Genomic DNA, 26,590 nt, shown 5'->3' on the forward strand with positions numbered 1-26,590 from the left:
TGAGGCTTTTAATTCTGGTCCCCACGCTCCCTTTCGGGTATTGAACTGAGAACACCTTTCTCAGTCAGATCGCCGACTTGGAGGATGTCCAGCGCCTGCCCAGAAAGCGCCAATAAAATGGGAAAGTGCGCAATTGATTGATAATACATTTTACAAGAAAAAAAAATTAAAGGAGATAAATTGTTGAACTCTCACAAATGTGCCTGCCTACATCCAAAGAACCAAAACTTTCTGAAAGAGTCGGGCCTGGAGGGAGGTGACCCGGGAGCGCTCCCGCGGGCGTTTCCGGGGAAAGGGAGCGAGAGAACCCGGGGAGCGGGTGGGCGCTGACGATCCAGAGCGCTGTCCTCGTGCGTGGGTCCGCGGGCTGGGGGGGGGTGGTGGTGGCGGGGGAGGGGTGCTGCCGGTGTCCTGCCTGGCAGCTCTGCCCCGAGGTGCCCAGCCCTAACCCAGCCCCTGCCCTCCGGGCTGCCCGCCCAGGACCAGCCTCGGGCAAAGCGGACCTCGGCCCCAGAGTGGTCCCCAGCCTCGCCGGCAGGTCCCCCCAAAACGCACAGACTCCAGTTGACTTATTAAATGCCGAGGCAATCAGGCAGCTCCTTTTTTAATAGCCCAAGATCTACATTTAGACAAAAACAGATCCGAGTTCCTGGTAAAGGCGTTTCTTCTCATCCTGTCACAAGTGACAGGAACGGAGGGAAATAGACTGAAGGAGAGAAGGTGGGGGGGTGAATGGGAGGGACAAAGGGGAGGAGGAGGGAGATGGGATGAAGGGGGAAGAGGCAGGAGAGGGGAAATGGGGGAGGTGGGAGGGGAGGGGACAGGGGAGGGAGACCGACAGGGCGGGTAGAGATGGAGCAGAGAGGAAATGGGGGAGGTGGGGGGGATGCGGGAGGGGGGCTGGAGGGGGGAAGTGGGGGAGCTGGGGGAGGAGACGGGGGAGACTCGGAGGGGGAGCTGGAGGGGGTGGGGAGAGGGGAGACAGACGGGATACGGAGACATGGGAGGAGTTGTTGGCGGGGGGGCGGGGGGGGTGTCTGACGAAGATCCGCGCGGGGATACGAACACTTCAGCGGCTTCTAATTAAAGCCCCGCGCCGGGCCCTCGGGGACCCGCCTGACGTCGGCGGCTGCGGGGATAAGAGGCGCCCCGAGGTCCGAGGCCGGACTCTGCCGGTGCGCACCCCAGGCAAGCGCGGGTTCCCAGCTCGGAGCTGCCGAGGCACCGCGTCCCCTTCCCCGCGCGTCCAGTGCGCTCCGCCGGCCCGGGCGCCGCCGGGCATGGAGTAGCGAGCGGGGCGCGCGGCTCTGGGGCGCGCGGACAGACGCCGGGACAGACGCCAGAGGACGCCCGCGGCTCCGGGGCGCGGGGACAGGTAACCCGGCCAGGCTCCTGCGCGCAGGTGGCCCCGCGGGCGGCGCCGGGCAGGTGTGGGCCGGGCCCCTTCCCCGGGAGCCAAGGGTTTTCCAGAACCTGGCCCAGCGGGCGGCCGGGGCGAGGGTCCTGGCGCGGGAGCTCCTCGGTGGGGATCGGGGACAGCGGGGGGAGGGGGCGACCGCCACACAAAGGCGCTGCTGGAAACTTGAGCGCGGCCGCTCCCCGAGGGAGAGGGGTGTGGGCCCGACCCTCCGAGCGGCCGCCGCCGCCCCGCTCGGCGTGTAAAGGGGACGGAAAGTTGTGGCGACGCGTTGAGCCGCGGGGCGCCGGCGATGCGCCATTTCCAGGAAAGTTCGGAGGCCGGCGGCGGGGGCGGGACGCGGGCGCAAGGCGGCCAGGGCCCGTGCCGCCCGCGCGCGGAGGGCGGGCGCACCCAAGGCTTACTCTCAGCATCAGCGCGTGGGACCTCGGGGAGGGCGAGTCCTCGTGGAGACCGCCGCCCAGCCTCTCGCTGCCGGGCCCCCGCCCGCCCTCCAGGCCTGGGACGGCGCGGCGCGTCCCTCCACTGGGTTGGCGGGCATCCTCTGGGTCCGCAGGGCCGGGGCGCGCGGACCGAGGGGAGTGGTCTTTCCCGCCCTCCCCGCTCCCCCCGCCGACTGGCTGTCCGGGTCTCCCCGCACCCCTGTCCCTGCAGTGAGCCGGGCTCCGGGAGCGCTTCGGATCCGCCCAGCCTGGCCGAGCGCAGGATGCGCGGACCAGGGCGCCCCCTCCTCCTGGGGCTGCTGCTCGTGCTGGGGGCGGCGGGGCCCGGCCGGGGGGTCGCGGAGACCCGGGAGGCCGCGGACAGGCAGACGCTGCTGCAGCTCATCGTGGAGATCGTCCAGGAGCTCAGGAAGTATCACTCGGGGGAGTCCAAGAGGCTGCAGCTCTCGGGCCGGCAGGACTACACCCCGGGCCGCAGGGAGGTCTCGGACTACGGGGCTTACCCGGAGGAGCAGAGAGTGGGTGAGTGTCCCCGCCGCGTGGCTGTGTAGGCGGAGTGGACCGCTCCCCAAGGCCTCCCGGGTGTGTGCGGTGTTGACGGCGGGTCCGCCTGTCCTGTCTCAGGAGACGCTAGAAGAACTAGTACTTGCTTGGAAATAGAACTGTCTTTGAGAACACATATGTATTTTTAAAATACAAATACATTTTGACTGTTAAAAAAACTGGGAAATATTTTTTTTAGAGAAGGAAATAGGAATTCCATGAATGATGCCTGGCAGATAACGTAACTATCCCTCATCCACTTCTAAGACGTGTGAGTTGTTACCTAGGTCAGTCATTTCAGCATAGAACTGTCATCTGTTATTTTGGAAATGGAAATATTTTCAGCAAAGCAGTTTCAACTGAGACAGAAATTCCCATTCCCCCCCCCACACCCATGGCAGAGCCTTCCCAGAGTGGCTGCCCCTTGGGAAATTACCAAGGAAAGCATGCAAGCTTTTAATGCTTTCATGACACAATTAGGTCAAATATGATAAGGTCAATTTTATATAGACTGACTAAAGTTAGTTGTAAATGAAGACTGACATTTAGGAGATGTCTAAGCCTTGCAAGTAAGATTCTTATGGAAATGCTCCCTCTTCAGATGAGAACTGGTGGTAGTGTGACCATGTGCCATCGCATTACTAGTGCAGAACAGGTGAGTGAAAATGAATCCAGATGACTGTAAAAAGAAAAAAGCAAAAACAAGGCTGAAGTCAGAAAGAATGTGTCAGGTTAGTTACCAACACTAACTAGGCGCTGTGCCGGTACAGTCTTTCCCTGGGAATTGTACCTTTATCTCATCCAACCAGGTTAATGTCTGTTTCCATGCATTCACACCAGCCTTCATAACAAGTGGTTTTGACAGCAACTACCCCTTTTTCTAAATATATACCTAGAAGAATATATACCTAAAGCAAATTTTTTGTTTGAAGTACGAGATCAGGTTTTCTTCCTAGAACTGAGAGGTTGTTGAATTTTTTTTTTTTTTTTTTTTTTTGGTACGCGGGCCTCTCTCACTGTTGTGGCCTCTCCCGTTGCGGAGCACAGGCTCCGGATGCGCAGGCTCAGCGGCCATGGCTCACGGGCCCAGCTGCTCCGCGGCATGTGGGATCTTCCCCGACCGGAGCACGAACCCGCGTCCCCTGCATCGGCAGGCGAACTCCCAACCACTGCGCCACCAGGGAAGCCCGAGGTTGTTGAATTTGATTCCCAAGCTCTTCAAGATGAAAGTGTCTACGAGTGATTTATTCACTGGAAGATAACTGTCTCACACACACACACACACACACACACACACACACACCTACCTTTCTTTTCCTATAACTTTACAGTCCCTGCCTCTATCCTAGTGGTGGAGACTGGACATTAATACCGGAGTTTGGAGGACAGTTAATATGATTTGAGGAAAATGTGCCCTATCACCCGTCTTCACATTGTCACGTACTGCAATCATGGGGCTGCTGTGTTCAGGGCAGAATTTCCGGTAACTTTAAACATTCACTTCGGATCACATGAAAACATGCTTCTTTCAGGCAATTTAATAATCAACTTACTTTCCCTCAAACAGAAATTGTTCCTCGAGATCTAAGGATGAAAGACAAGTTTCTGAAACATCTTACAGGTAAGCTTTCCACGCATTACTTCGCCGCTCCCCAGCTCCTGGCATCCCGCAGCCCTCACAATCTGTTTCTTCTTCCACGTTCCAGGTCCTCTTTATTTCAGCCCAAAGTGCAGCAAACACTTCCACAGACTTTACCACAACACCCGAGACTGCACCATCCCCACCTGTAAGTGACCGCATCCAACTCGCTTTAGAAATGCCAGTACAGTGTAGACGAGACTTCAGGCCCCTCCACCTAGGTGAACAGGCCCCTGCCTTCTGTAACCCAGGTTTGCTAATATTACTCCCTGCTGACTATGCAGTCAGGGGCTGGGGTGAGTAGACCGCTTAAGAAGATAACCGCAGGCAGCAGCTAGTGGAACATGGTTTACAGTCATTGGAATGAATCGGCTCTTGGAAAGGGCTGGCCTCTTCCACGCACGTTCCCGAATTCTGGTCTGATGCCAGTCCTTGTATCCACTCAACTCTGACAGTGGAACAAATGTTTCAAATGAGTTGCTAAAATGACCACTGCAGGGTGTACGGTAACTATGGTTGGCCCTGGGCCATCCCCACTGCCCTGGCCAGAGACTTTTTGTTTCCACCGGTAATTATAACCCCATCACCCAGGAATTTTACTGCTATTTCAAAATCCTGCTCTTCTGCTTGGCTTCATCACTAATTCAGACATGCAGGTGCCCTTTTCTGTCTGGCTCTCAGCTGTAACTTTCTGGTTTATACACAACAAAGTGCACTTCATTTTCCCTCAAAAGTGCTTCCTGTGCTCTTCACAAAACAGAGAGTGCTGACAAGTAACTTATTAGCTAGAGTGACATCTGCTAGAGCCCTACACCAATTTTTTGTGTGTGTAGGGATCACAAATTTCCTTCCATTTAAGGCTCACAGGAGGGCAGTTGTACAAATAAGCCAGGTCTCTTAGGAGCTGCTTTCAGGACTGTCCCAAGGGGCAGCAGACCAGACCTGCCTGTCCTGCTCAAAACAATAAGCCCCTTTCCATGAAGGGGAAGCTGCTCTGTGCAGGCAGCAGCATCCCTTTATGGAGCTCCTTGTCTCGCACGTCCGCAAACACGGCAGGCAGACAGGGAGCCCCTTCAGGAGGGAGCTGGGGTGGTCCCGGTCAAAGCTACCACGGGGACAGTGGCATGAGTCAACGGGTGGCACCGTGTCCCAGAAGCTCCATGCTCCAGTCTCACCCTCTCATCCAGGCCACGTGGACCTGGGACACCTCACCTCCCTCTTTCCTTCCTCTGAAATGGAATCACCTTCTGTTTGAGAATTACTAACCTGTTTGCAGGGGTCAGAGAACCTTCTCATTTTGTTTCAATGTGTATATATTTTTATGTTAAATCTTGTTTTACAATAATAGGATCATAGATTCTAAATTTGAAAGTGACCCTTAGGGTCATTGCTTGAATCCTTTCATTCACGGGCAAGGAGACAGACAAGGCACTTAGGCTGCGTGTGCCCCATCGCAGACGCCGCAGGTGCCACCCACATTGCTGCCTCCTTTGCTGAGTGGGCCGCCACCAAGCTCCTAGTCACCCGTAAGGTGAGGTGGTGGGCCCAGGACCGGTCAGAAATGCCCCTGGGCCTGGAAGCAGATCTGTGCCCTGGACAAGTGGCTGCTGTGTGGGTCCCACCTCTCTCAGCCCATAAAGAGCTGCAGAGCCAACCTGGCCACTTCTGTGCTGCTCAAGGCTGCATACGACAGTTCCCAGAATCCTGGCCGGTTAGACAGAAGGAACCACAGACCTTCTCACTCAAGGTGTGGTCCTGGGGTGAGCTCCTGGGAAGAGCAGGGCTTTTGAGTCCACCACACCTGCTGAGCAAAGTCTGCACCTTAAGGGGACCCCAGGTGGACATCAGGGTGGAGAACATGTGGCCCAGTGGGGTCATGGTCGCCCTCAGGATCTCAGGGTGTGTGGCAAATGCCAGTATCTCCTTTGAGCTCCTACAGTCCGCTGCTTCCACGTGTGGTCTCTTTAGGAAAACCACATCCTAAAACACATGGCGCATCTGAAGAAGAGCAGAAAAGCCAGGAATCCTGATGACCCTGCTTCCAGCTGTCAGATAATTTTTTCCTTTGAGCCCAAACTATTATGTCCTCCAGATATTTAGCGGGTGTGTTTTTAGAAGACTTAGGTGCTTGCCTGACAAACATGCTGGGCGTATTTATTGCTGTCAATTTACTCATTCACTCAGAATTTCAGCTAAGAGTATGAATTCTTCCATCTTTAAGTAGGATTTTGTGACTCTTGAGAAGTGAACTTCATATTGAGGAATCCCTTCACGGGCGTGATTGCTGTGTCCTCTGAGGCAGCACCTATGAGACTAATGAAATAGGAAACCATATGAGACACCTAGGAAAACCAGTCTGCGCTCAGAAATCAGCTCTTGCTTCCCTCCATTGTCCAGCCAGGTTTTTTTGCTCTGGTACTTGGCTGTTGACCCACTGTCTTCAGAATTTCTGTGCGGAAGGCTTTGTGTTATGATTAACTCAAGAGGGGACTCGGCCTGCACGTGACCTAGAAGTTAAGTAACACGGGGCACGGGAAGACCGAACTCTAGGAAGCAAAACGAAAGCTGTTTTAATGAGCCCAGCAGCTACTGCGAGAAGAAAACAGGCAGAGAGCAGCCGCGTGGGAGACTCTGCATCCCCACTTCCCACAGCCTCCCAGTTACATCATTTAACTTCTGTCACGTGATGCTAAAGGCCCCGAGGCACCATAAATTATTAAATCAACAACTTCGAGCCATGATTGCAGATGACAGTCTATGTATTGTTTCCAAGGAATTCAGAATATTTAAAGGAATGAATGGCTTTAGCAGTTGCTATGCTTGTTTAAAATGAATGCTATTCATTTAAGTCGTTGAGGTAGCTGACGAGGGTCTGTGATTTATTTCCCTTGTAGACTATAAGAGATGCGCCCGGCTTCTTACTCGGCTGGCTGTCAGTCCGATGTGCATGGAGGGATAAGGTAAGCTGACAGCCCAGTCGCTGTGGCCCACACACCAAAGACTGGATGCATTTGGGACATGAAAAATTCATGGGAGTTTAGAGACAGTCATTCTTCGGGTAAAGTAGACTTACTCTGAGCAAGGTTGACAGAACACTCAAAATAGCTCTAGATACTGTGGCCAGCGGTAAACACACAGCCCCCCAGGCAGCCCCTGAGACCTGGTTGCAGGAGGACACGCTGGCCAAGCGCACATTAACCTGCACACAGCCCACTGGCTACTGACTTCGGTGCGTGACATGGTGTGTATCTGCCCACCCACTTCTAGGCTTTCATTCAAACATTCATAAACGAGTATATGACTAACCACGTCCATGCAAATTTTAGCGACATATCTGGCAAATGTTTGCATTGAATTCTGTCATTATACCAATACACTTATAAAGAATAGCTAAGAATAGGTATCCTCTTTAAATGTTTCTATCAAAGTTATTTTTTCAAAGCCTCTGATGGTAAAAATATAAATACACATTGAGTTTATGAGCTACACTTTTTACCTTGGGCTCTTGAGGGCTGACATGTAACACATAACGCTGTCAGCAAGAGTCAAGGGATGGGCTGAAAGGTTTTATTTTCCTGAGACAAATGCCGTCGATTCCAGCCACAAACTATAACTTCACAACTGGACACTAGCCGTGTGTCCTGGGTGCTATAGGCACAGCCAGACGCCGGGTCTGCCTTGCAGTCAGATGGCTGCCCCTTCGTCTCCTGTAAGTGGAGGAGGGGTGCTTACCGTGGCGAAGGCTGCACTCAACAATGTCTGCACAGACGCTCGGGGTCAGCCGGGCAGGGGGTGCTGCCCCGAGCTGCGTCCTTAGCGCTGCTTCTTCCCATCAGAAGTCCCACTCGCAAGTGGGGGTTCAGTGAAACAAGTGGTTGGGGGGGGTATCATCCCACATCTCCCACAAGCTCACTGAAGCGTGTATGACACTGTCTCTGTGGGGGCCGTGAAAGCACAGGTTTTACTGCCACAGCCGAGAGGTTCCTCCACCGTCACGCCTCCTCCGGATGCTGTCCAGTTTCTCCTCCACGGCCCACGTGGCAAACAGAGAACTTATTTTTAAAGCAATGAATGGATTCTTGTAAGTCTCCCCAAGTACCTGCCCGGGGAGATGAGAATGTTGCTTTTATTAAGCAGTTCTTTATAGTTAAAGCATCACTGTTTCCAAAGATGAACCAGGCACATCCTTGGAAAACAACTGCCGTCTACTCACAAGTGGGGAGACCAGATGCCCGGCGTCCACATCCACCGGAACAACCACTCAGGCCACAGGCTTCCTGTCTCTGTGCCTGCGAGCTAACCCCGTGCTTCCCCACAGTCGTTCCCCAAAGACTGCTCTCCTGCAGAGACAGCTCCCCGGAGCGAAAAGCCCAGAGTAATGGTACCCAGGAGCCTACACTTCCGTGGAACTGCTCCCGAGCATGGGCCTGCCTCTGCGCCGTCTCAGGACGGGCACGCCAGGGCTTTCCCAACACAACACGGAGACCCACGTCACACTGGTCACCACCGTCAGTAACAGTGTTCACTTTTGTCAAGAAGTGGGTAGTTTAAAATACAGATAGTTCTGCTAAAATAATTTTATAACATTTTAAAAGATTAATTGCTTCCAATTCCTGAAGTTCTAAATCGCAGTAGCAAAGTCGTAACTGGCTGGTGACGACGCAGACAGTCAAGGGTTTCTGTGTACCCTGACATCCCAGAGGGCAGAGCACACATCCTGCGTTAGCAGCAGGTTTTCCTTAAGTGGCATAAGCTGCGTCCACATACCTTTCTTCTGCTGCCCTAACACATGAAGATGTCAGGAAAAGCTGCAGAGTAAGACTCCTCTTCCTACTCCAGACCAGAGCCTCAACTTCTTAAAGGCTAAGTCTGAAAGAAGTGGGTCTTTAGAGGGGTCCGAGCACAGGGACCCTCCACACTTGTGGTCTCAGAGCAGAGCCCGAGCCCAAGCCCTTTGCTCCTTCTTGCTGAAACTCATGACCTGATCTCCTCGAGCCAAAGAGAAGCTGTAGCTTCCCAGCCATCCTCTCACACAACAAGAGAGCCTCTCAAACACACCCCTTCGTTACCTGGACCTGCCGCTCCAGTAAGTTAAAAGCCTGAGCCCTGGAATATTTTCAGAGAAACGGAGTTTTGAGCAACAAGTATCCAGCTCATTCTACAAAATGCAGCCTAATCTGAGCAACCCAGGATTGCCCCAAATCAGTGTGGACTGAACTACTGAGGACTTGACGGCAGACACATCAACACTGAGCACTGTTCTTCAGATCCTAACAAGCATTTTCTTCATTTGTGATGATTTTCATCCCTTTAGCACAGCAGGCCCATGATGACTGAGGACTGAGTTACTTTCCAGAATAAAACAGACACACATTTTGGCACACAGGGAAACATTCAGACTGCAATTCCTCATATCTATGCACACATTATGTTACATGTAATCTAATGTATAGGTCTTCCAGAATCAGTAAGCAACTGTGAATCATTCTCTGAAACCAAACGTGTTTGTTTCGCAGTGAGCAGAGCACGGTGTAGCAGCAGCGGCCGAGGAACCGTGAGAAGTGCCTTGGAGACCAACGGGACAGAACCCACTGCCTTCTGGACACACCCCATGAACAGAGATTTATTTTTGCAGACAGACTCTTCCATAATTCCTTTACCTTGAGTTTTGTATGCTGACACCGTCTGTGGACACAGAGTCAGTAAATGGGTGTGCCCGACAGCAATGCTTGCCACTGGTCATTTTAGAAAACAGGAGAATGCTCCACATTTGATGTGTCACGCTGTGAAATGGCAGAGAGATATCTCATTTTCCTGATTAGGTGATGTCACAAATATTTCTTTAGAAGCATAAGCAGAATCAGCAGAATCTAAAACTATATTTTCATATAGCATATGGTATTATTTAATATTTTATTACTTTTACAACTAAATGCCCAGAGTATCATTTGGAATTGCATGAAAAATTAAAAAAAAAAAAGAAAAGAACTTCAGTTGTGGAGACATTGGAGGGTAAATCTGTGTACATGCTCAGGCTAATTTCATTTGTCCTTTGTATAATAAATGTAAAATAGTATCCAGATACTGTGCAATATGTAAATACTGTAAATAAAATGCAAGTAATAAATGAAGTGTTTGCTATAATGAAGTCTTCAAAGTGACTCTTTACTTCTGAACAAGTTCATCGTTGGGAATTCATGATTTACAAATCTTTTGAAAAGACTGAAATACTGGCAGGATATCACAGAATATAAAAGGCATAAATAAATAAAATGAGAAAGCTATGAATTCTTGTAAGGGACATCAGCATTTTTTAAAGAGAGTGGCACTATATGACGGTGACATATTTCTTAACGTACGTGCTTTGGTAGCGAGTATTTCAAATAAGATTGCATCCATATTTCCTGTATGACTTTGTAATGGAAACACTGAACTCCGTATTTCCTGTATGACCTTGTAATGGAAACGCTAAACTAAGAGGGACCTTAAGACTTCCAAAAAGCTCCAGATTTTTACAGGTAGACATATTTTGAATAAATCTGACTGGATCTAATTTTTAAGACAAGTGAATTCAGCAATGAGGTTTTCTGTTCATATGACCCCTAGTCTGGATACAGCCTAAGGACAAAGTCAACTTAGGAGTCCTAGGATTTGTCTGAGGATCTGTATTTAAGACATATATGTAAATATTAAAGAAAACAAACTATAGAGATTTATTTATCAACATAAAGAAACAGAAAATAAGAAATTCCCTTACTTTGAGAGTATTAAGCAATTGCTGAACGATTAGGGCCCTAGGCTGTAATTTCTGAAGTGCTTTACTTTCCTGTTTCCTAGTTGCAAGAAGACTTTTTCCCTCAATTCTTTAGAGCTACCATTATCAAATTCTCAATCCACCCAGCCTCCCACGTTTCAGGATAAGCCCTCATGGAGCAATCCCGCAGGCCGCCACACACACGCCTGGCCAGTCTTCTTGCCGTGGCCTCCCAGTGTCCCTGAGTCTGCCACCCCCGGTGGCCTGGTGGGAAAGATGCCTTGCTCATCCCTCAGGCCCGAGTGAGTTCAGGACTGAAGGTCCCCCATCTGGGACCCCTGTGATACTGAGGACTAGAAGCCGTTCCTCTGAACTCCCCCTGCTTCTGAGCGACTGTCACTCAGACTGATCTGTGACTCAGAGTCCTCCCAGGACTTCGGGTCATCAACGATGAACTGGGGTGAAGACCAGGAGTGGAGAAAAGCTGTCCCTCATCTAGCCATCCACAGGGGTCTGCCTTGGGGTGCTGGCCCCAAGGAGGAGAACCCACACTCCACTGAAGATGGGGGCGCAGGCAAGGCCACTGTGGCTGCAGGGCTGCCAGCTCCTTTCATGAACAGATTACTTAAGTGGAAGCAACGTGCTTACTTAGGCACTTACACTGCTTAGGGTGCTGCCCGGCACGGAGCAGACGGGCACACATCACACAGCATCCAAAAGGGACAGTGGAGGCAATGCTTTCTGATTCTTCTCCACCTGTCAGTAAAAAAACAGGCAGACACCAAACTTGTACTTAGTTGTATTTTTGTAATTTCCCCAGTTTATTTGAAAACAATCTTTTCTGACATATATTCATATGAATTTTAGATCAGTTATCTCCAAGTGCACAGAAATTACCTATATTTGCCTATAATCTAAGCACTGATAAAAGAATACTTAACATATCAATATTTACGCATTCCAACATAAAATGACTTTTTCCCACTTATTATTTCTTTCCCATTTAAGCCGATCTATATTTGACATTCAGGTTACTCACATGCATGTAAAAGCAGACGTGGTCCCCACACTGACCCTAAGGTAAACCAGCACACAAGTGTCCTCCTTCCCAGACATAATCACATTTCCAGAGGCAAAGTGGTTCAAACAGGAACACATAAGCTGACTTCCTTATGAAATCAACTAGACAGACACAAACTAAGGAGTGAAGGTGCTGAAGATTAGTCACACAAACCTTCCTCCTTCCTGTCCTGTAAGTGCGTAAGTGTGCACTGTGCGTGTGTATGAACACTTCTCGCCAATGTCACTGGACACCAGGCCCTGGCATCAGGAGGTAGTGCAGGGCAGGGGCCCTGTCCGCACAGAGGGGAGAGGTCGTGCAGATTCTTGGAAGTGCCAATGGGCTCCGATGCTGACAAGCCTTACAGTGATGTTTTGCTTCATTATGTTCTATTTTGCTGCTCTACTACTTTGTTTGTTCCACTATTTTTGTAACTGGGGCAAAGCGGGAGGTTCAACTAGTCTAAGAACACTAACCCCATAAACTGTCTGAATCAAAATTTTTTATTTATTCGTCCACCAAACGCAACAACTGATTTCCATCTACAGTTATTTTTCAAGGTAAGAAACAGTGAGTCAACTGAAAAAAGGGCTGCGGCCTTGGCTAGGGAATGGTGACACTGTGACACCTGACTGAGAATGCAGGCCTGTGGGAACAAGCCTGGGCCGCAGCAGGACTGGACCCGGGTCAGCGAACCTTCTCCAGGAAGGCTCTGCAGCACCGCACACACTGCTGGTAGACGGTCTCAAAGTCAGCGTCATTACCCTGAAAAGACAGGGAAAAGGAAGAGCAACAAAGCCTGCGTGAGGAAAAGGCCCTTTGGGAGCCTGCCTCCGACTCCCGACGTCAGGGCCCACAGACAGGCTGGTCTTTACGTTATCCCTACCCGTGAACCGCAGGATGGAAGTGAGAACCATACTTACATAATAAGGGTCTTCAATGATGAATTGTTTCTGTGGATCGTAGCTCCCAAGTAGTTCAATTTTCGCTCTGCAGTTTTTAACTTGATTACTTTTCCTATTCAAATCTCTGTAAAATTGAAACATGAACTTAGTTTTCTAATCTATGGTTTCAAGTTAACTGGGACATCTGCTAGGGTTTTATGAAGCATCCATATCAAAATCCAGCAAAAGTGACCTGATTTAAAGAGGAAATCGAACACTTGGCAGCTCTGTACGGCCCTCCGTGGGGCTGCAGTCATGGGGCTCTGTCTCTCAGGGAAGGGAGCTCGCAACAGCAGGGGATTTACACAAAATGTACAGCTTTGAGTCAGACGATAATTAGCATTCTCCTGACAAGGTGACAGAATGGAATGCAAAAAAGCCATGAGAACCAAGTCCCAGAGGGCGGGAGGTTCCACGCTAAGGTGTCCTGATGGTCATCCTCGCACCTACTCCACTGCCTAGGGGGGCTCCACTCCCATCTCCCACCTCAGCTTTCTCACTGAGCTTCATGTGGACTGTTCCTGCATTTGGTTACCAAATCTCTATGGGAGACAACAGAGTCTAACGGGAAACCCGCGAGGCCTCAGAGCACAGACCCTCCCCAGGAAGCAACCGAGGCTGAAACGTGAAGGGCAGGTGGGAGCAGGGGTGGCTCGGGCTGCACCACCAAGTGCCAACCACGTCTGGACATTTCATTAATAGGGTGCCACACAGAGTTCTCTAACAAGACACTGTTGATGATACGGATGAGCTATTCTGTAAGTGAGAAAAATGAGGACGAAACAAAACTAACAAGTGAAAAACAAAAATAGAAAATCTATGTATTTTAACGCAGTTCGTGATTAACGAAAACCTAGGTAAGCCTGTTGCGTCCGTACCTGTCCACCCTACAACAGTGACTAAAGGAAAGAGTTTCTGTTAATCAAACACATGCAACATTTACGGGTTAGCAGTGAAGCAAGACAGTGTGGTCCTGTGCTCACACCGAAGGCTCATCTCTGTCCTCTCGGTGAGGGCAGACACCAAGGGCCCTGCAGGCGGACTGCTGAGGCATCTCACTCAGCAAGACCTATTGTGTGACAGGCAGCACGGTGCCCGTCTTGCAACTGGCGCATGGTCTGCTCATACATTCCCTCTGGTCACTTAGCCCGAGTCTGCCTCTATATTTGTAAAATACATCATATTCATTTATCTTTGCATGGTCACGTTGTATCATATTGTTTGTTAGGTTTAATTTTAATACATGAAGCCCATAATACAAGTAAGCCCACCTCTGACTTCACAAGGAGAGGCCCAGGAAAATGCTCTCATCATTGGTTACCAATGCCTGGCTGAAGAAATGCCACACCAAGTTCCTTGTTGCCCAGATCCATGTCCCCTGAGGTCAAACGCACACGTGAGGCGATAGGGCACGGTGGTGAGTGTGACTCATGACTCACAGAGCACAGGCTAAAATTCCAACACACCCACCAATGAATCTGTGAACTTGGGCAAGTAACGTAACCTCTCTGTGCCTCGAATTCCTCTTTGATAAGATGGAGCAACAGTGCAAACCTTCAGAGGAAGCGCTTTGGTGTGCACGGCACATTATATGCACCATGCTTAGCCATTTTTATCTAATACCTTAATCTGACAGTTCTTGTTTTTTAAATTGATTAAGGCAATCAAAAATTTAAATGAACTAAAACGTCTTCTTTTTGGTTAGTCTTTTTTTGGGGGTTGCTGTGAGGCAGCTGTAAGGGAGAATAAGATGAGAAACACAATAAAACACCATGCTGGCCGTGAATCATTATAGCAATGACAAACTCATTCTCCTGCAAAACAAAGCATCACCTTATATATCAGACTTTTCCTTATCAAAGGGTGTGTCTCAGTGTAAACAGATCTATGAGACTTCAATTCTAAATTATTCTCTGGATTTCTTACTATTCTAAATAAGTACTTCTACATGTTGTGACCATCATTATATATTACAAGTTTAAGGTACTAGAAAAGTCATTTTGGACAACAAACTGCTTAGCCTATTACTGAACTGAGTTGAAGAGAAATACCCTTTAAAAATACGATTACCTCAGGTTGCTTTCATCCATACATAGCATATAATCAAAAGTGGCAAAGTCTTCTTTGGTAACCTAAAAGTAAATGAGAAGTGAAAACATAATGTTTACGTTTAGACCAATCGAGCCTAGAGGATCCAAAACAGAACCTTAAAAAAAAAAAACGATACTTGAATCTGCTACTCACTAATTAAGTTACAAATCAATTAAGGTACTTTAAAGTAAAACAGTTAACCTGATTTCCTAAAATTGTATTGCAAATAAATTTTATTTTATACAGTTCCCTAGAATAATCATAAAATAGTATAATATGTGGATGCAAAGTTTATACTTCATCTTCGACTTCTTAGAAACAAAGTATAATTCAGTTAACTTATTAAAATGTTCCGTATCTGAGCCCTATTTTTCATTCTACAAGTACTCATCCTCAGCCCCCGTGACATGTAGCAACTGCAGCACTGACGGCTGTCCTCGTGGGGCTTCCCTCCTACGCAGGGTGGGCAGCTCTCAGGAGTGACAATGCCTCACAGAAAAATAAAGCAGAGAAGATGGCAGAGAGGAAGATAACATTTTAAGTAGGGTGGTCAGGCTGACTAGAAAGAAACACATGAGTAACTGAATCTCTGGATCTTCTCTATTCTGACTAAATATCCGTAACTTGGACGTGACACGGAAGAGAGTGCCACTCAATATTTTTACTAATTCTAACCTAAACTTTGCACTGTTTTCTGACATAATTCATAAACATAAGCTCACTAAAATATAAACAAAAAACTCTCTTATGATTTTTTACTAGTATAAGTAATGACAGAATAAGAAAGGAACAACTATATTCAATTTTAATAACCTATAAGGGAAAAGAATTGGAAAAAGAATATATATATATATATATATATATATATATATATATATATATATATATATATATAACTGAATCACTCTGCTGTACACCTGAAACTAACACAGCACTGTAAATTAACTATACTTCAATTAAAAAAATGGTAGGCAGGTAGGAAGGAAGGGAAACATGCCGTAATCAAGGATGGAAATAATTTCTAAGAATGCTTTCAATACTCATCTTCATCACTAAAAAAATCCTCTAAAATGTAGTGGCACAATGAAACTACAAAGATTTTGAATACCTGGTTAAACAGAGTAGTGACACTCTACTATAATCAGCGCTGCAAAAGAACCATAAATATACTCACTATTCTGTTAAAAATAATAAATTTTGGCTCTTCGTATGCACTTGCATTAATTTTTAGTGTAGCACATTAATAAAGTACTGGGACCAAATTTTGCTAACATTCCCAAGGTACTAGCTTGTTTTAAAATCTATTAGAACAAATATTACAAGTTATTTCCCCAAATTAGTTGTCTGAGAAATGTCCTGAGATTAAATATTAAACATTGTTTTTAATTTTGGAATGACTGCAATTGCAGATCCTAAGAAAGACTTAGTAACTGACAGCTACATGTAGCTACATGATGTTTAGATGTTAAAATGACTGTGGAAGAAAAGGAACAGCTATAATTAACATCTTATAAAGAATGCATGGTAAAGGATTTCCGCTTGCAGCTATAAATGAAATAGCTTGTGGCAAAACAACCCTATTGCCAGAAAAAAAGTAGAAAACGCCCATCAAAACTAAACACTTCTGCATAATCATTAACGTGCTCCCATGACAGCCAGGCTCAGAAAGGCCAAAATCCCAGCCACGTGCACAGGACCAGGTACGCAAACTGGCGGGCCCTCTGCTGCTACAGATAAGCCTGGCTACCTGAGAGGGCTGACTGGCCACAAAGGGCAGCTGGCATCTTGCTCCCACCCTCAAGAGGACTTGCTGACCCTGGGCCCTGGCTAGAGCTCGGAAGAGAGATCTCAAACTTCCTGGATGCAGAAATTTTTAACTCTTAAAAATTATTTAGGCCTTCCCGCTAAACAACTTGTTACTTAGGGTTATATTTATTGTACCAATATTTACCAAAGCTATTAAAAGTGCAATTTTTATAACACTTATTATTCACTTAAAAATAATTAAAATTCCTTACCTGTTATTATAACATTTTATAAATGAAAAACAGCTCTACTTTCCACACTGAAACTTAGGGAGGAGAGTGGCACTGTTTTACATTTTTGCAAATCTCTTTAATGTCTGCTTACTCAAGGCAGACAGTTCTCCTGTGTGCTTCTGCATTTGATCTGCTGAAATATGCAAAACCAGCCTCACACAAGTATGTAGCTTAAAAGCAGTATTTTAACAGCCATTGCGTAACTGTGGATATTCTCTGATGCAACCCCAAAGCTCATCAGCAGTGGTTCCTTACAGGTTATTTGCAAAATGCAGAACATGAAAACATATGAGCAAACTTCTCCTACTCTGTCCAAGCTCACTGGTTATGGTTAGTCTGACCCTTTGAATGGATCCCTGACTCACACATTTTGACCTCACGGGCCTAGGGGTCCCTGGAACCCACTTTGGGGACTGTGCTTTAGACTCTCACAGGAGGGGCTGTTAGCAATGTCTGAGGACATCGTGATTGTCACGATGGGGGATTAAAGGGGTGCTCAGCATCGCGTGGGTCAAACCATCCAGCCTCCCAGGTCACGAGAAGCCTGCGCAGAAGGCCGCTGATGGAAGGCAGAAGCACCAAAGGGCCAGTGGGCAACCTCACCGGCTGGAGATGCTGGAGGTGAAGCTGGTACCCACACGTTTTCTCCTCAGAGCATCTACCAAGTTCCTAAACTATTCAGAGAAAGAAGCCAAGAGGACAAGTGGAAGGCCGCATGCAGCAGACTCAGTGAGGAAGGAAGAACTACTTCAGAAGCTGCCAAACAGGAACAGCCCTGTGTGCCGAACGCCTCCCCAGCAGGTGGGGCTCCTGGAAGTTCACCCGAGAGGGGCCCGTCCAGCACAGCCCGAGCCCCGCGAGGCAGGTCCAGAAACCCATCAGCTCCAAACCAATCCCTGCCCTACCGAAGCGGAGCCATCTGGGGGCGAAGGTCCTTCACCCAAAGCTTCTACATTGTTTATACATCATGCTCAGCATTTAATCCAAACTAGCAAGCATACCAAGCAATACAACAAAGAGGAAAAGAAAAAAGAAAGCAGACTCACAGATGACCCAGGTATTAGTTACTAGACTTTATGTAAAATAACTGTGATCGGAATTGTTCAAGAAAATATAGGGCAAGATGTAGAATTTCACCAGAGAGCTGGAATCAATTTAAAAGATCAAATAAAACTTAAAGAATTAAATAAAGTAACAGACACTAAATATTCAATAAATAGAGGCTTATGGACTGTTTGAAAACATAGAAAGATTTGTACGTCACAAAACAGATCAGTAGAAAAATCTGACTGAAAAACAGAGTGAAAAGGATGGAGAAAGTAGAAAAAGCACAAGAAATTTATGTTTAAAATACATTTAGGTTGAATCTCAGAAAAATGAGGGGAAGAAAAATATACAAAGATAACAGCCCAGAATCTTCCAGCACTGATGAAAATCATCAAGACACAAATTCAGGAAGTGACTCTGACCACATAAAACTGCTGGTAACTACACACCAAAGAAAAACTAAAGACAGCAGAAGAAAATGACAGCAACTGCAGGAAACAACAAAAAGACAATGGATTAGATGAATCCTTCCAAACAGTTAAAGCAGAAATACCATCATTGTTTGACAAGTTTTTTAACAGAAGAGGGAAAAAACATTAGCCAACTTGTTTTATGAGGCTGCTCGACCCTGACACAGTGTGTGATGCCAGGTGTGTATCCACCCCTGACACAGTGTGTGATGCAGGGTGTGTATCCAACGGAACTGCACACATACAAAAATATTCAGTGGAGCTCAGCCCCAAACTAGAAACAACCCGAGTGCTCATCAAGAGTGGAAGTGATAAATAAACTGTAGCCTAACTGTAAAATGATACTGAGTCCACAAATGAAGATGACTAAAGCTTTGCTATGAGCAACAATACGGAGAATCTCACAAAGGAAAATGCTGACAGAAGTATACACACTATAGGATTCCACTGCCATAAGGTTAAAAAGGTAGACGGCATTTTGAGTGGGGACCTCTGGGGTAGAGGGAGTAGAACTGGTCGTGCCGGAAGATGCACTGAGCACCCTGACATCTGTGTATGTGTCAAATAAAGTTTACTGAAAAGGGAAAGAATGTATGATAAAGTAAACATCCCCACAGAACTAACCGGATATGAGAGTTCCCATACTCCAGAGACATGATTACACGCGCTAAAAAGAAAAAAGTACCCTTAATGTATTTTGTCTATAAAACCCAGGTTTAATAGAAATATTAGAATAGTTCTCATACAAATTGTGATACTCACTAAAGAGGAAATCTGTAAACATTAGAAAATGCTAAAAAGTAACAGAGATCTCACGTGATACTGACATATCCTACTAGGACTTCCAAATTTTAAAAAAAATCATTGTTGAGAAAATTTTCTTAAAAGCAACAAGAAAAAGAAAAAGAAAATAGATCATGTGGAAGTACTACTTCTAAAACTGGTAATAATTTCATAAGCAGTAACTTTCTAGCTTTGTTTTTTTAAGGCATGTGTATTTAAAATATTTCATTTGTACCCACTTTTATTATAAACTTAGTGTAGGAAAAATAATCTGATCTTAAAAATAGAAAACATGGAAGTATGATTGCTCATAATTCTGAAGGTCTACTCAAAATAAATCTACATTATTTAAAAAACAGAAAGTAGAAATTGGCAAGGTATGCAAAACCCTGAAGAGATCAGAATGGACAAATGATATAAAAAATGTTTAATCTCCAATGAAAATTCCACTTAAGGGTCCTTAAAATAGTTAATTTAAATAGGAAATTGTTAACATGCAGAGTCAACTGATGTAGCCAGAAACTAGTTCACAGATCTCAGTTATCTAAGTCAAAAATAATGTGTGTATTACTAAGTTCTGAGACATTAACATATTAAAAGTGTTTCTATAGTAATTTTGTTTTGTGAATTTTCTGGCTCACACCTCAACAAATAAACCTGTAATTAAATCCAAGTTCTACCACTTTGCAGCCGCATAACCTTCAATAAGTCATTTATTTTCTCTCCAGAACTGTTTCTTGACCTGCAAAGTGTGTTTACCAACCACTCCTTTCCGTAACTGATAAAAATTGAGAACGACCAAAGTTTAAAATATGATGTTATATGGCAAAGCAATCTGCAAAGTTTTAAATAGAGACAAAATTTAGTATAACAGTGACTAAGGAATCTTTATCCAGTCTTACAAAAAGTTCTGATCCAAGCACTAATACTAAATTATAGTTCTCCCACTGCCATCCATACTTACAAACATGCAATATATTTGACAACTGATTTTCAAAATATTTGGCTTCTCACTTTGAAGGCCTCAAAAGCTCATCTGACACTAAGCCATGACCTTTCTTGGCCTATAGAGACTACATTTTGTTAGGATGGATACAAAAGGAAGTTAGCAGATTTTAGCGAGGTTTTTAAAAAATCCAATTGAATCTCCACAAAATAATCATATTGATAAAAATAGCAGTCCCTTTAGAACAACACGCTAGTCAGAAACGAAGCGTGTTTCTGTAGCAGCTGGTCCCCGTGGTTACAGAAGGTGCCAGCACAAGCACCCACAGCAGCTCCTAGACTGGGAGGGACTGGACGGGCCGCCTACAGACCCCAACGTCTCACCACGAATGCTGCCATGAAAACCTCAGCACCCCACCTCCCACGGTTCCACGGGAGTCTAGAACCCTGTAGCCCAATAAGGTGCCCTCCAGACCAAGTGGCTATTTAAATGAGTTACAATTTAAAGTTCAGCCTCCATCACACTGGCCATATCTCGAAAGTGCAAAAGCCACATGCAGCTGGTGGCTTCCACCCTGGAGAGCAGATAAGGCACCATCCTCCTCGCAGGACGTTCTGCTGGGCCACATTCCAGAACCGAAACCCAGAAGTACTACTGGTGTGCAAGATATGCATCCATAATAATATCAGCATTACCCTGTATTTCTAAGGCACTTCACAGTTGGCAATATGTTTCTGTATTTATAACAGAAATTTATTCTAGCAACAACCTAGTAATGGAAGCAGACTAAGTCACTATGCCTTAAATGTTTAAAGACCTGACAGACAGAAAAAAAAGGTGATGACAACTCAGGTCTTCCAGCTCTTAGCCAGGGCTCTCTCAACCATGCATTTTTTTTTTTCCTAGTCCCAGCTCATTTCCACTTTTTTTTTTTTTTACATCTTTATTGGAGTATAATTGCTTTACAATGGTGTGTTAGTTTCTGCTTTATAACAAAGTGAATCAGTTATACATATACGTATGTTCCCATACCTCTTCCCTCTTGCGTCTCCCTTCCTCCCACCCTCCCTATCCCACCCATCTAGGTGGTCAGAAAGCACCGAGCTGATCTCCCTGTGCTATGCGGCTGCTTCCCACTAGCTATCTATTTTACGTTTGTCAACCATGCATTTTAATAAGTCAACTCAAAGACCATGCAAACCTTTCAGAACTGTGGAACCAGAATGGGTGTATTGTGGCTGGTTAGGCCGACCCTAAATAAACACACTCAAATAAACACACTCATTACACATAAGTCTGGTTAAGCCTCTCACCACCTCTCAGGTTATGGGATCAACGTATTAGAAATTAAACAAGGTCTCTTCTACCTGTCTTGCTTTATGGGCTGTGTTAATGCCATGATTTCTTAGGCAGCTCACAGCTCTTGGATCTGGCGACCGGCCCACGTTCCAGTCAGAAACAGCGCCACTGTCAATGACCCACTGCAACACAAAACACACAAGTGCACCTTCAAGGTCAAGTACGGTACCTGCCGGGCAATGTGATTCATGGGGATACCATGCCTCTTCATGCAAGCCTGCCCCCGATAATCAGGAGGGTTTCCTAGTTCATACGTGGACGTTGCTGCACTGTCTATCCTCCACTGCAGGAGAAAAAAAGAATTTTTTTTCACAATTTTCTGCCCCAAAGCCATTCAGGTTGGCCTCTTTAAGGTAGTGAAGAGTACTTACAATATCTGAAATGTTTTGATCAGTTACAAGTTTCCTGAAAACTGCTTCTGCGATGGGTGATCGACAGATGTTACCTTGAAAAGAAGGAGGGGGCAGAGAGTGAGCACCTGGTTTGAGGGAAGCAAGGTGCTCTTCTCTGAGGTGACCGTCCTGCCAGCACATGGCAGAACCTGGGGGAACAGCTGACCCAACCCTGCTCAATGATTTCACACCAACTGTCCAAGTACTCAAAGTACAAATGACAAAGACATCAGAAATCAGAACAGTTATGAGCAAAATCATCGTTTTTCAGGTTGCTATCACTGACCCAGAAGCGAGTCGTGAAATCAACAAAGTGGGTCGCAACCAGCCTATTTTAAAATGAAGTACAACAGAATAGAGTTTAAAATATGTATTTTCAAGTACTGCACATAATAAAGATGGCTATTGTTTCATAAAACACACAAGCAAATGTATTTAGGCCTAAGAGTAATTCCACACAGACTTCTACCGCAGGACCTGTGCGGAGCCCTTGCTTGAGTGCTGTGGGCCCAGAAGTCAGCCAGCTGGGGTAGGGATGGTCCTCCAGGCTGTCCAGTCTGCCCAGAACTTACAGCAGCTACAAGTTCACAGAGCCCCAGAGCCACCCTCACTTCAAACCAGCTGAACCTTCCAGGTTCAATATTTCTCCAGAAGGATTGCAGAATTCAGGAAAATGCTATACTTATGATTATAGTTTTATTATCACAAAAAGATACAGAGCAGAACCAGCCAAAGTCAGAGAGCACAGCAAAGATTCTGGAAGAGTTCCAAATAGGACACTTCCTGGTCCTTGGGGACGTGTCACATTCCCGCCACCCATGTGTGACAGTACTCAGCGTACTGCCAATCCAGGGCACCTCCCAGAGCTCCAGTGCCAAGGATTTATTGGGGTTTCATAAATAAGCCTAACTGATTGAATCTCTGGCCTGTGGTTGGACTCAGTGTCCAGCCCCTTCCCCTCCCACGTGTGGCTCGCAGCCTCCACCCCGAGTTACCTCCTCAGCATAAGCTGTGTAGGGCCATCCCTGAATCACAAAACACTCCTGTCACTCTGAGGGAATTCCGAGGGGTTTGAAGGTTACCTCCCAGCAGCCAGGACAGAGGCAAGACCTCTCATTAAATTGGGTCAAATTCCTTACTACACAGGGGAAGATAAAAGACAGAAAATCTTCCCTCAAAATATTTCTACCACGTGCCAAGCAATGTATTTATGGGAGATACGGAATTAGCTGTAATAAAAACAAGAAAACAAATGCTGATAGACAAGCAATATACTACAGGAGCACGGGAAAAGATTCTAAAAAGCATAAAGAATAAGAAAATTTCTTATGAGAAAAAAAGAAAGAACAATTAGGGCTGGTCTTTAAAGGATGAAGAGTATTTAAATACTGGTTAATTGTAGGAAAAAGGTAATCTGACACCACTATGTTCTCTCTCATCTCCCACTGTGTTGGCTGGGACACAATTAACAGCACACATTCTTTAGACCTTTAAAACATTAAACACTTAATAATCTTGCCAAAATAAGGAGTTCCGTTCTTTTCTGCTATTACCCTTACCAATGGTATACATCTGGCACTTCCCTGCACTACAGTCTGAAAAAGGTCCAAATAAACGCTTTGAAGGAATAAAACTTTTGTTTCAGAAATGTACTGTTGTTACTGTCCTGCATACAGGCTACCAAGTGAAATGGCAAACAGCAACCTCAAATACCCCAGAACTCCATGTCTCACCCCCTCCACCGGCAAAGCTCTGGTCCAACACACGAACTCTCTCTGAACTGTGGGTCTCCCTCCTGTGGCCCTCACCCCTTCTCAGTCCAATCTCAACACAACAGCTGAAGGCTTCTTTTTAAACTTCCCACCTCTGCTCAAAATCCTCCAATGGCTTAACTCGCTCAGTGAGCCCAAGTCCTCACACGGTCTCACCAGATCTGTCCACCACAGAAACTAAATGTGGGTCTGAAAACTAGGGCTCAGGACCCACCAGCTTTGTATATAGTTCTCAATGCTAAAAATAATTTTTTACATTTTTAAACAGTTGAAAAATACTCAGAAGTAGAATATCTTGAGAATATTACATAGAATTCAAATCCCAGTGTCCATACACAATTACAGCCAAGCATAATCATTTACGTATTGGCTAGGGCTGCTTTTGCACTACACCTTTGGTATGGCCTACAAAGCACAAAATATTTGTTCTCTGGCTCTTTACATAAAGAGTTTGCAGACTCCTGCCCCAGAACACTCACTGTATGTGAGGAAGTAACTTCTCCCCTATGTACCAAGAACAGTACTACTTATGTATCCACTGGGAACTGAGAAAACAGTCACATTATCTCTGGGTCCTCAGGTACAGAGGAGTGTCTGACTGAGAAGGTACTAGGTCACCAGGCCCAGAACTTCAGCTTCCCGGCCGTTTCTTGAACATGGCCAGCACCCTCACTTCAAAATCTTTCACCTGCCTTCCTCTGGGTCCAGAGTGCTTTTCCAAAATACCCTACACTTGCTTCCTCATCTCCTTCAAGTCTTTGCTCAAATGTCACCTTCTCGGTAAGGCCTCCCCCGAACAGCCTACTTACAGTTGCACTCCCCTTCCTCTCCCCCTTTCCTGCCTTACTGTCCTAACCAAATACTTGATTGTTGATGATATGAGATGCCCAACCTGAGCTGAACTGCCCTTTAAAAAAATGTGTTGATGGGCCTCCCTGGTGGCGCAGTGGTTGAGAGTCCGCCTGCCGATGCAGGGGATGCGGGTTCGTGCCCCGGTCTGGGAGGATCCCATATGCCGCAGAGCGGCTGGGCCCGTGAGCCGTGGCCGCTGGGCCTGCGCGTCCGGAGCCTGTGCTCCGCAACGGGAGGGGCCACAACAGTGAGAGGCCCGCATACCGCAAAAAGAAAAAAAAAAAAAAAAAATGTGTTGAAGCTGTCAGTCAGCCTTCAGCGGAGAGCTTAAAAATCAAATGATGCCTACTGTCAAAGTGAAACAAGGAGGCCTTTTACTTTTCCCCTCATAGAAATTCAGTTCTGCAAATACCTAGTGTGCATCATATTTTGTCTTAAAGCTGGAAATACAAAGAAAAATAAGAGACAGTTATTGCCTTCAAGAGGGCTAAATCTAGCTATAATCTCAGGAGGCTATCAAGTTAATTATAATAAAGTTTGTGTGAGGAAAGGTGTCTATAAAGCGTCATGGGAACAACTACCTCTACCTAGAGGATCTGGAAAAAGTAAAGAAGGGAATACTTGGGTCTGACCTTTTAGAAAGGCTTTCCAGGCAAAATGCAAACTGGGTTCCCAGAAAGAAGCACACAATGGAAGGCACACTGAGCATCTGAAGTGCTGGGGAACAGGGAGTCCAGAGGGTGTGTGGGTAGGAAACGGTAAAGGGGGTAAAGTGGGAAACGCTGAGCACACTTCTGTGGTCTTCTTTAAGGGTGCACCTAAAGAGGAGTGGAAGGAAATGCAGGAAATGCAGACTCATCGGAAGGTTTTAAGTCACTGGACTATTGACCATATAGGCCTTCCTCTCCGGGGAATTAAGGCGATGGGGTGGAAGCACTGAGGTGCCCTATCAAAGGAAAAATCCTGAAAGCTAAAGGGAAAGTGAGCTCTATTTTAAGTAAGGGAGGCTAACTGTTGAAATCCTAAAAATGAAAATAATTCTGAGCTGGAAGGTACCTGAAGAATTAAAAATAAAAAATACCTTCATTTTCATGTAGAGGAATATTGGCACATGGAGCTGTTACATAGCAACCTAGGGAATCATGTCTCCCTGGTTTGGCTTTTACAATCAGGAAATCCTAAACCTTTGCACTTCCCCTGCCTTTAGGTCAGATCCATTTGTGAGCATGCGCCGAGGAAACATGCCAGCAAACCAGTGTTGTCATGGGTTTCGGCGCATCAGGAGGCCCTTAAAGGACAGATCAGTCCAGTGGCCTTGAGTCTATCTGATGAAGGGGAAAAAGGGATTCTAGGCAAGTGCAGTGCCAGGAACCCTGGCTTGGAGTACAGGTGCTGCAGGTGAGAAGGGAACCGGGCTTGGAGAAAGGACTGTACAGAAGCTAGAGGTCGAGGCTTGCATAGAGGACTTCAGCAGGTGACAGGGGATCCGACTCGGAGACAGGACTGAACAGAGGACCCCGCTTGGAGAAAGAACCGGGCACGTCAATGACACGCCGCCTGCAGAGCTGCCCAGGCAACTGCGCCGCGCTGACGGAGAGCGCGGCGCCCCATGCCACCCTCGGGTCTCCCCTCTCCGGCCTCCTCCGCATCACCGTTCCTGGTCCAGCGGCGCAGCCCAGAGCGCACGAAGCCCTCCCCAGCCCTCCAGGAAAGTCAAAGTGGGGCTAGATCGGCGCTGTCTCACCCAGACACACGAACAGCACTGACTTGGTCACCTGTTCGGCCATCTTCCCGCACTCATAGAGGCGCTCACTAATCACGTCGGAACGTTTCTGGCGCGGCGCATGCGCATCACGAGGGGCCCGCTCCGCGCGCCCGCGTAGTCCTGCCCCGGCCCCACCCGGAGCGAGAGTGCAGTCTCGCGCTTGCGCAGTCTGGCCCCAGAGCCGCCCGCGGGAGGCGGAGCCGAGAGCCACCCCGAGGGCGGGGGGTGGGGCGCGGGGAGGGGAGGGATGGGGCGGGACCAAGAGCCACCTGGA

At 46.8% G+C, this 26,590-nt stretch overlaps 2 protein-coding genes across 5 annotated transcripts; one reads left to right on the forward strand and one right to left on the reverse strand.

Moving 5' to 3' along the window:
• Positions 1 to 2,002: 2,002 nt before the first annotated feature.
• Positions 2,003 to 9,676, forward strand: ALKAL2 (ALK and LTK ligand 2). Of its 2 annotated transcripts, XM_081254181.1 has the most exons (5): positions 2,003 to 2,382; positions 3,971 to 4,024; positions 4,110 to 4,190; positions 6,937 to 7,002; positions 9,559 to 9,676. In XM_081254181.1, the coding sequence occupies exons 1-4, from the start codon at positions 2,124 to 2,126 to the stop codon at positions 6,999 to 7,001; spliced, it is 459 nt and encodes a 152-aa protein (XP_081110307.1). In that variant the 5' UTR covers positions 2,003 to 2,123; the 3' UTR covers position 7,002; positions 9,559 to 9,676. The 2 variants fall into 2 exon arrangements, with proteins under 2 accessions (XP_081110307.1, XP_081110306.1); XM_081254180.1 differs by lacking the exon at positions 4,110 to 4,190 and having other exon boundaries at positions 2,081 to 2,382.
• Positions 9,426 to 26,442, reverse strand: ACP1 (acid phosphatase 1). 3 transcript variants are annotated; one of them, XM_081254178.1, is made up of 8 exons: positions 26,296 to 26,442; positions 21,907 to 21,980; positions 21,544 to 21,657; positions 14,871 to 14,932; positions 12,780 to 12,885; positions 12,553 to 12,621; positions 11,457 to 11,552; positions 9,426 to 9,825 (listed from the first exon to the last, which is right to left on the reverse strand). In XM_081254178.1, the coding sequence occupies exons 1-7, from the start codon at positions 26,336 to 26,338 to the stop codon at positions 11,499 to 11,501; spliced, it is 522 nt and encodes a 173-aa protein (XP_081110304.1). In that variant the 5' UTR covers positions 26,339 to 26,442; the 3' UTR covers positions 9,426 to 9,825; positions 11,457 to 11,498. The 3 variants fall into 3 exon arrangements, 2 of the variants coding, with proteins under 2 accessions (XP_081110304.1, XP_081110305.1); XM_081254179.1 differs by lacking the exon at positions 21,544 to 21,657 and adding an exon at positions 21,705 to 21,818; XR_014017441.1 differs by lacking the exons at positions 9,426 to 9,825; positions 11,457 to 11,552; positions 12,553 to 12,621 and adding an exon at positions 14,072 to 14,178 and having other exon boundaries at positions 12,811 to 12,885; positions 21,544 to 21,818.
• Between the last annotated feature and the right edge of the window lie 148 nt (positions 26,443 to 26,590).

This window comes from Mesoplodon bidens (assembly GCF_964165515.1).
Source record: "Mesoplodon bidens genome assembly, chromosome: 14".
Taxonomy (NCBI): Eukaryota; Metazoa; Chordata; class Mammalia; order Artiodactyla; family Ziphiidae; genus Mesoplodon; species Mesoplodon bidens.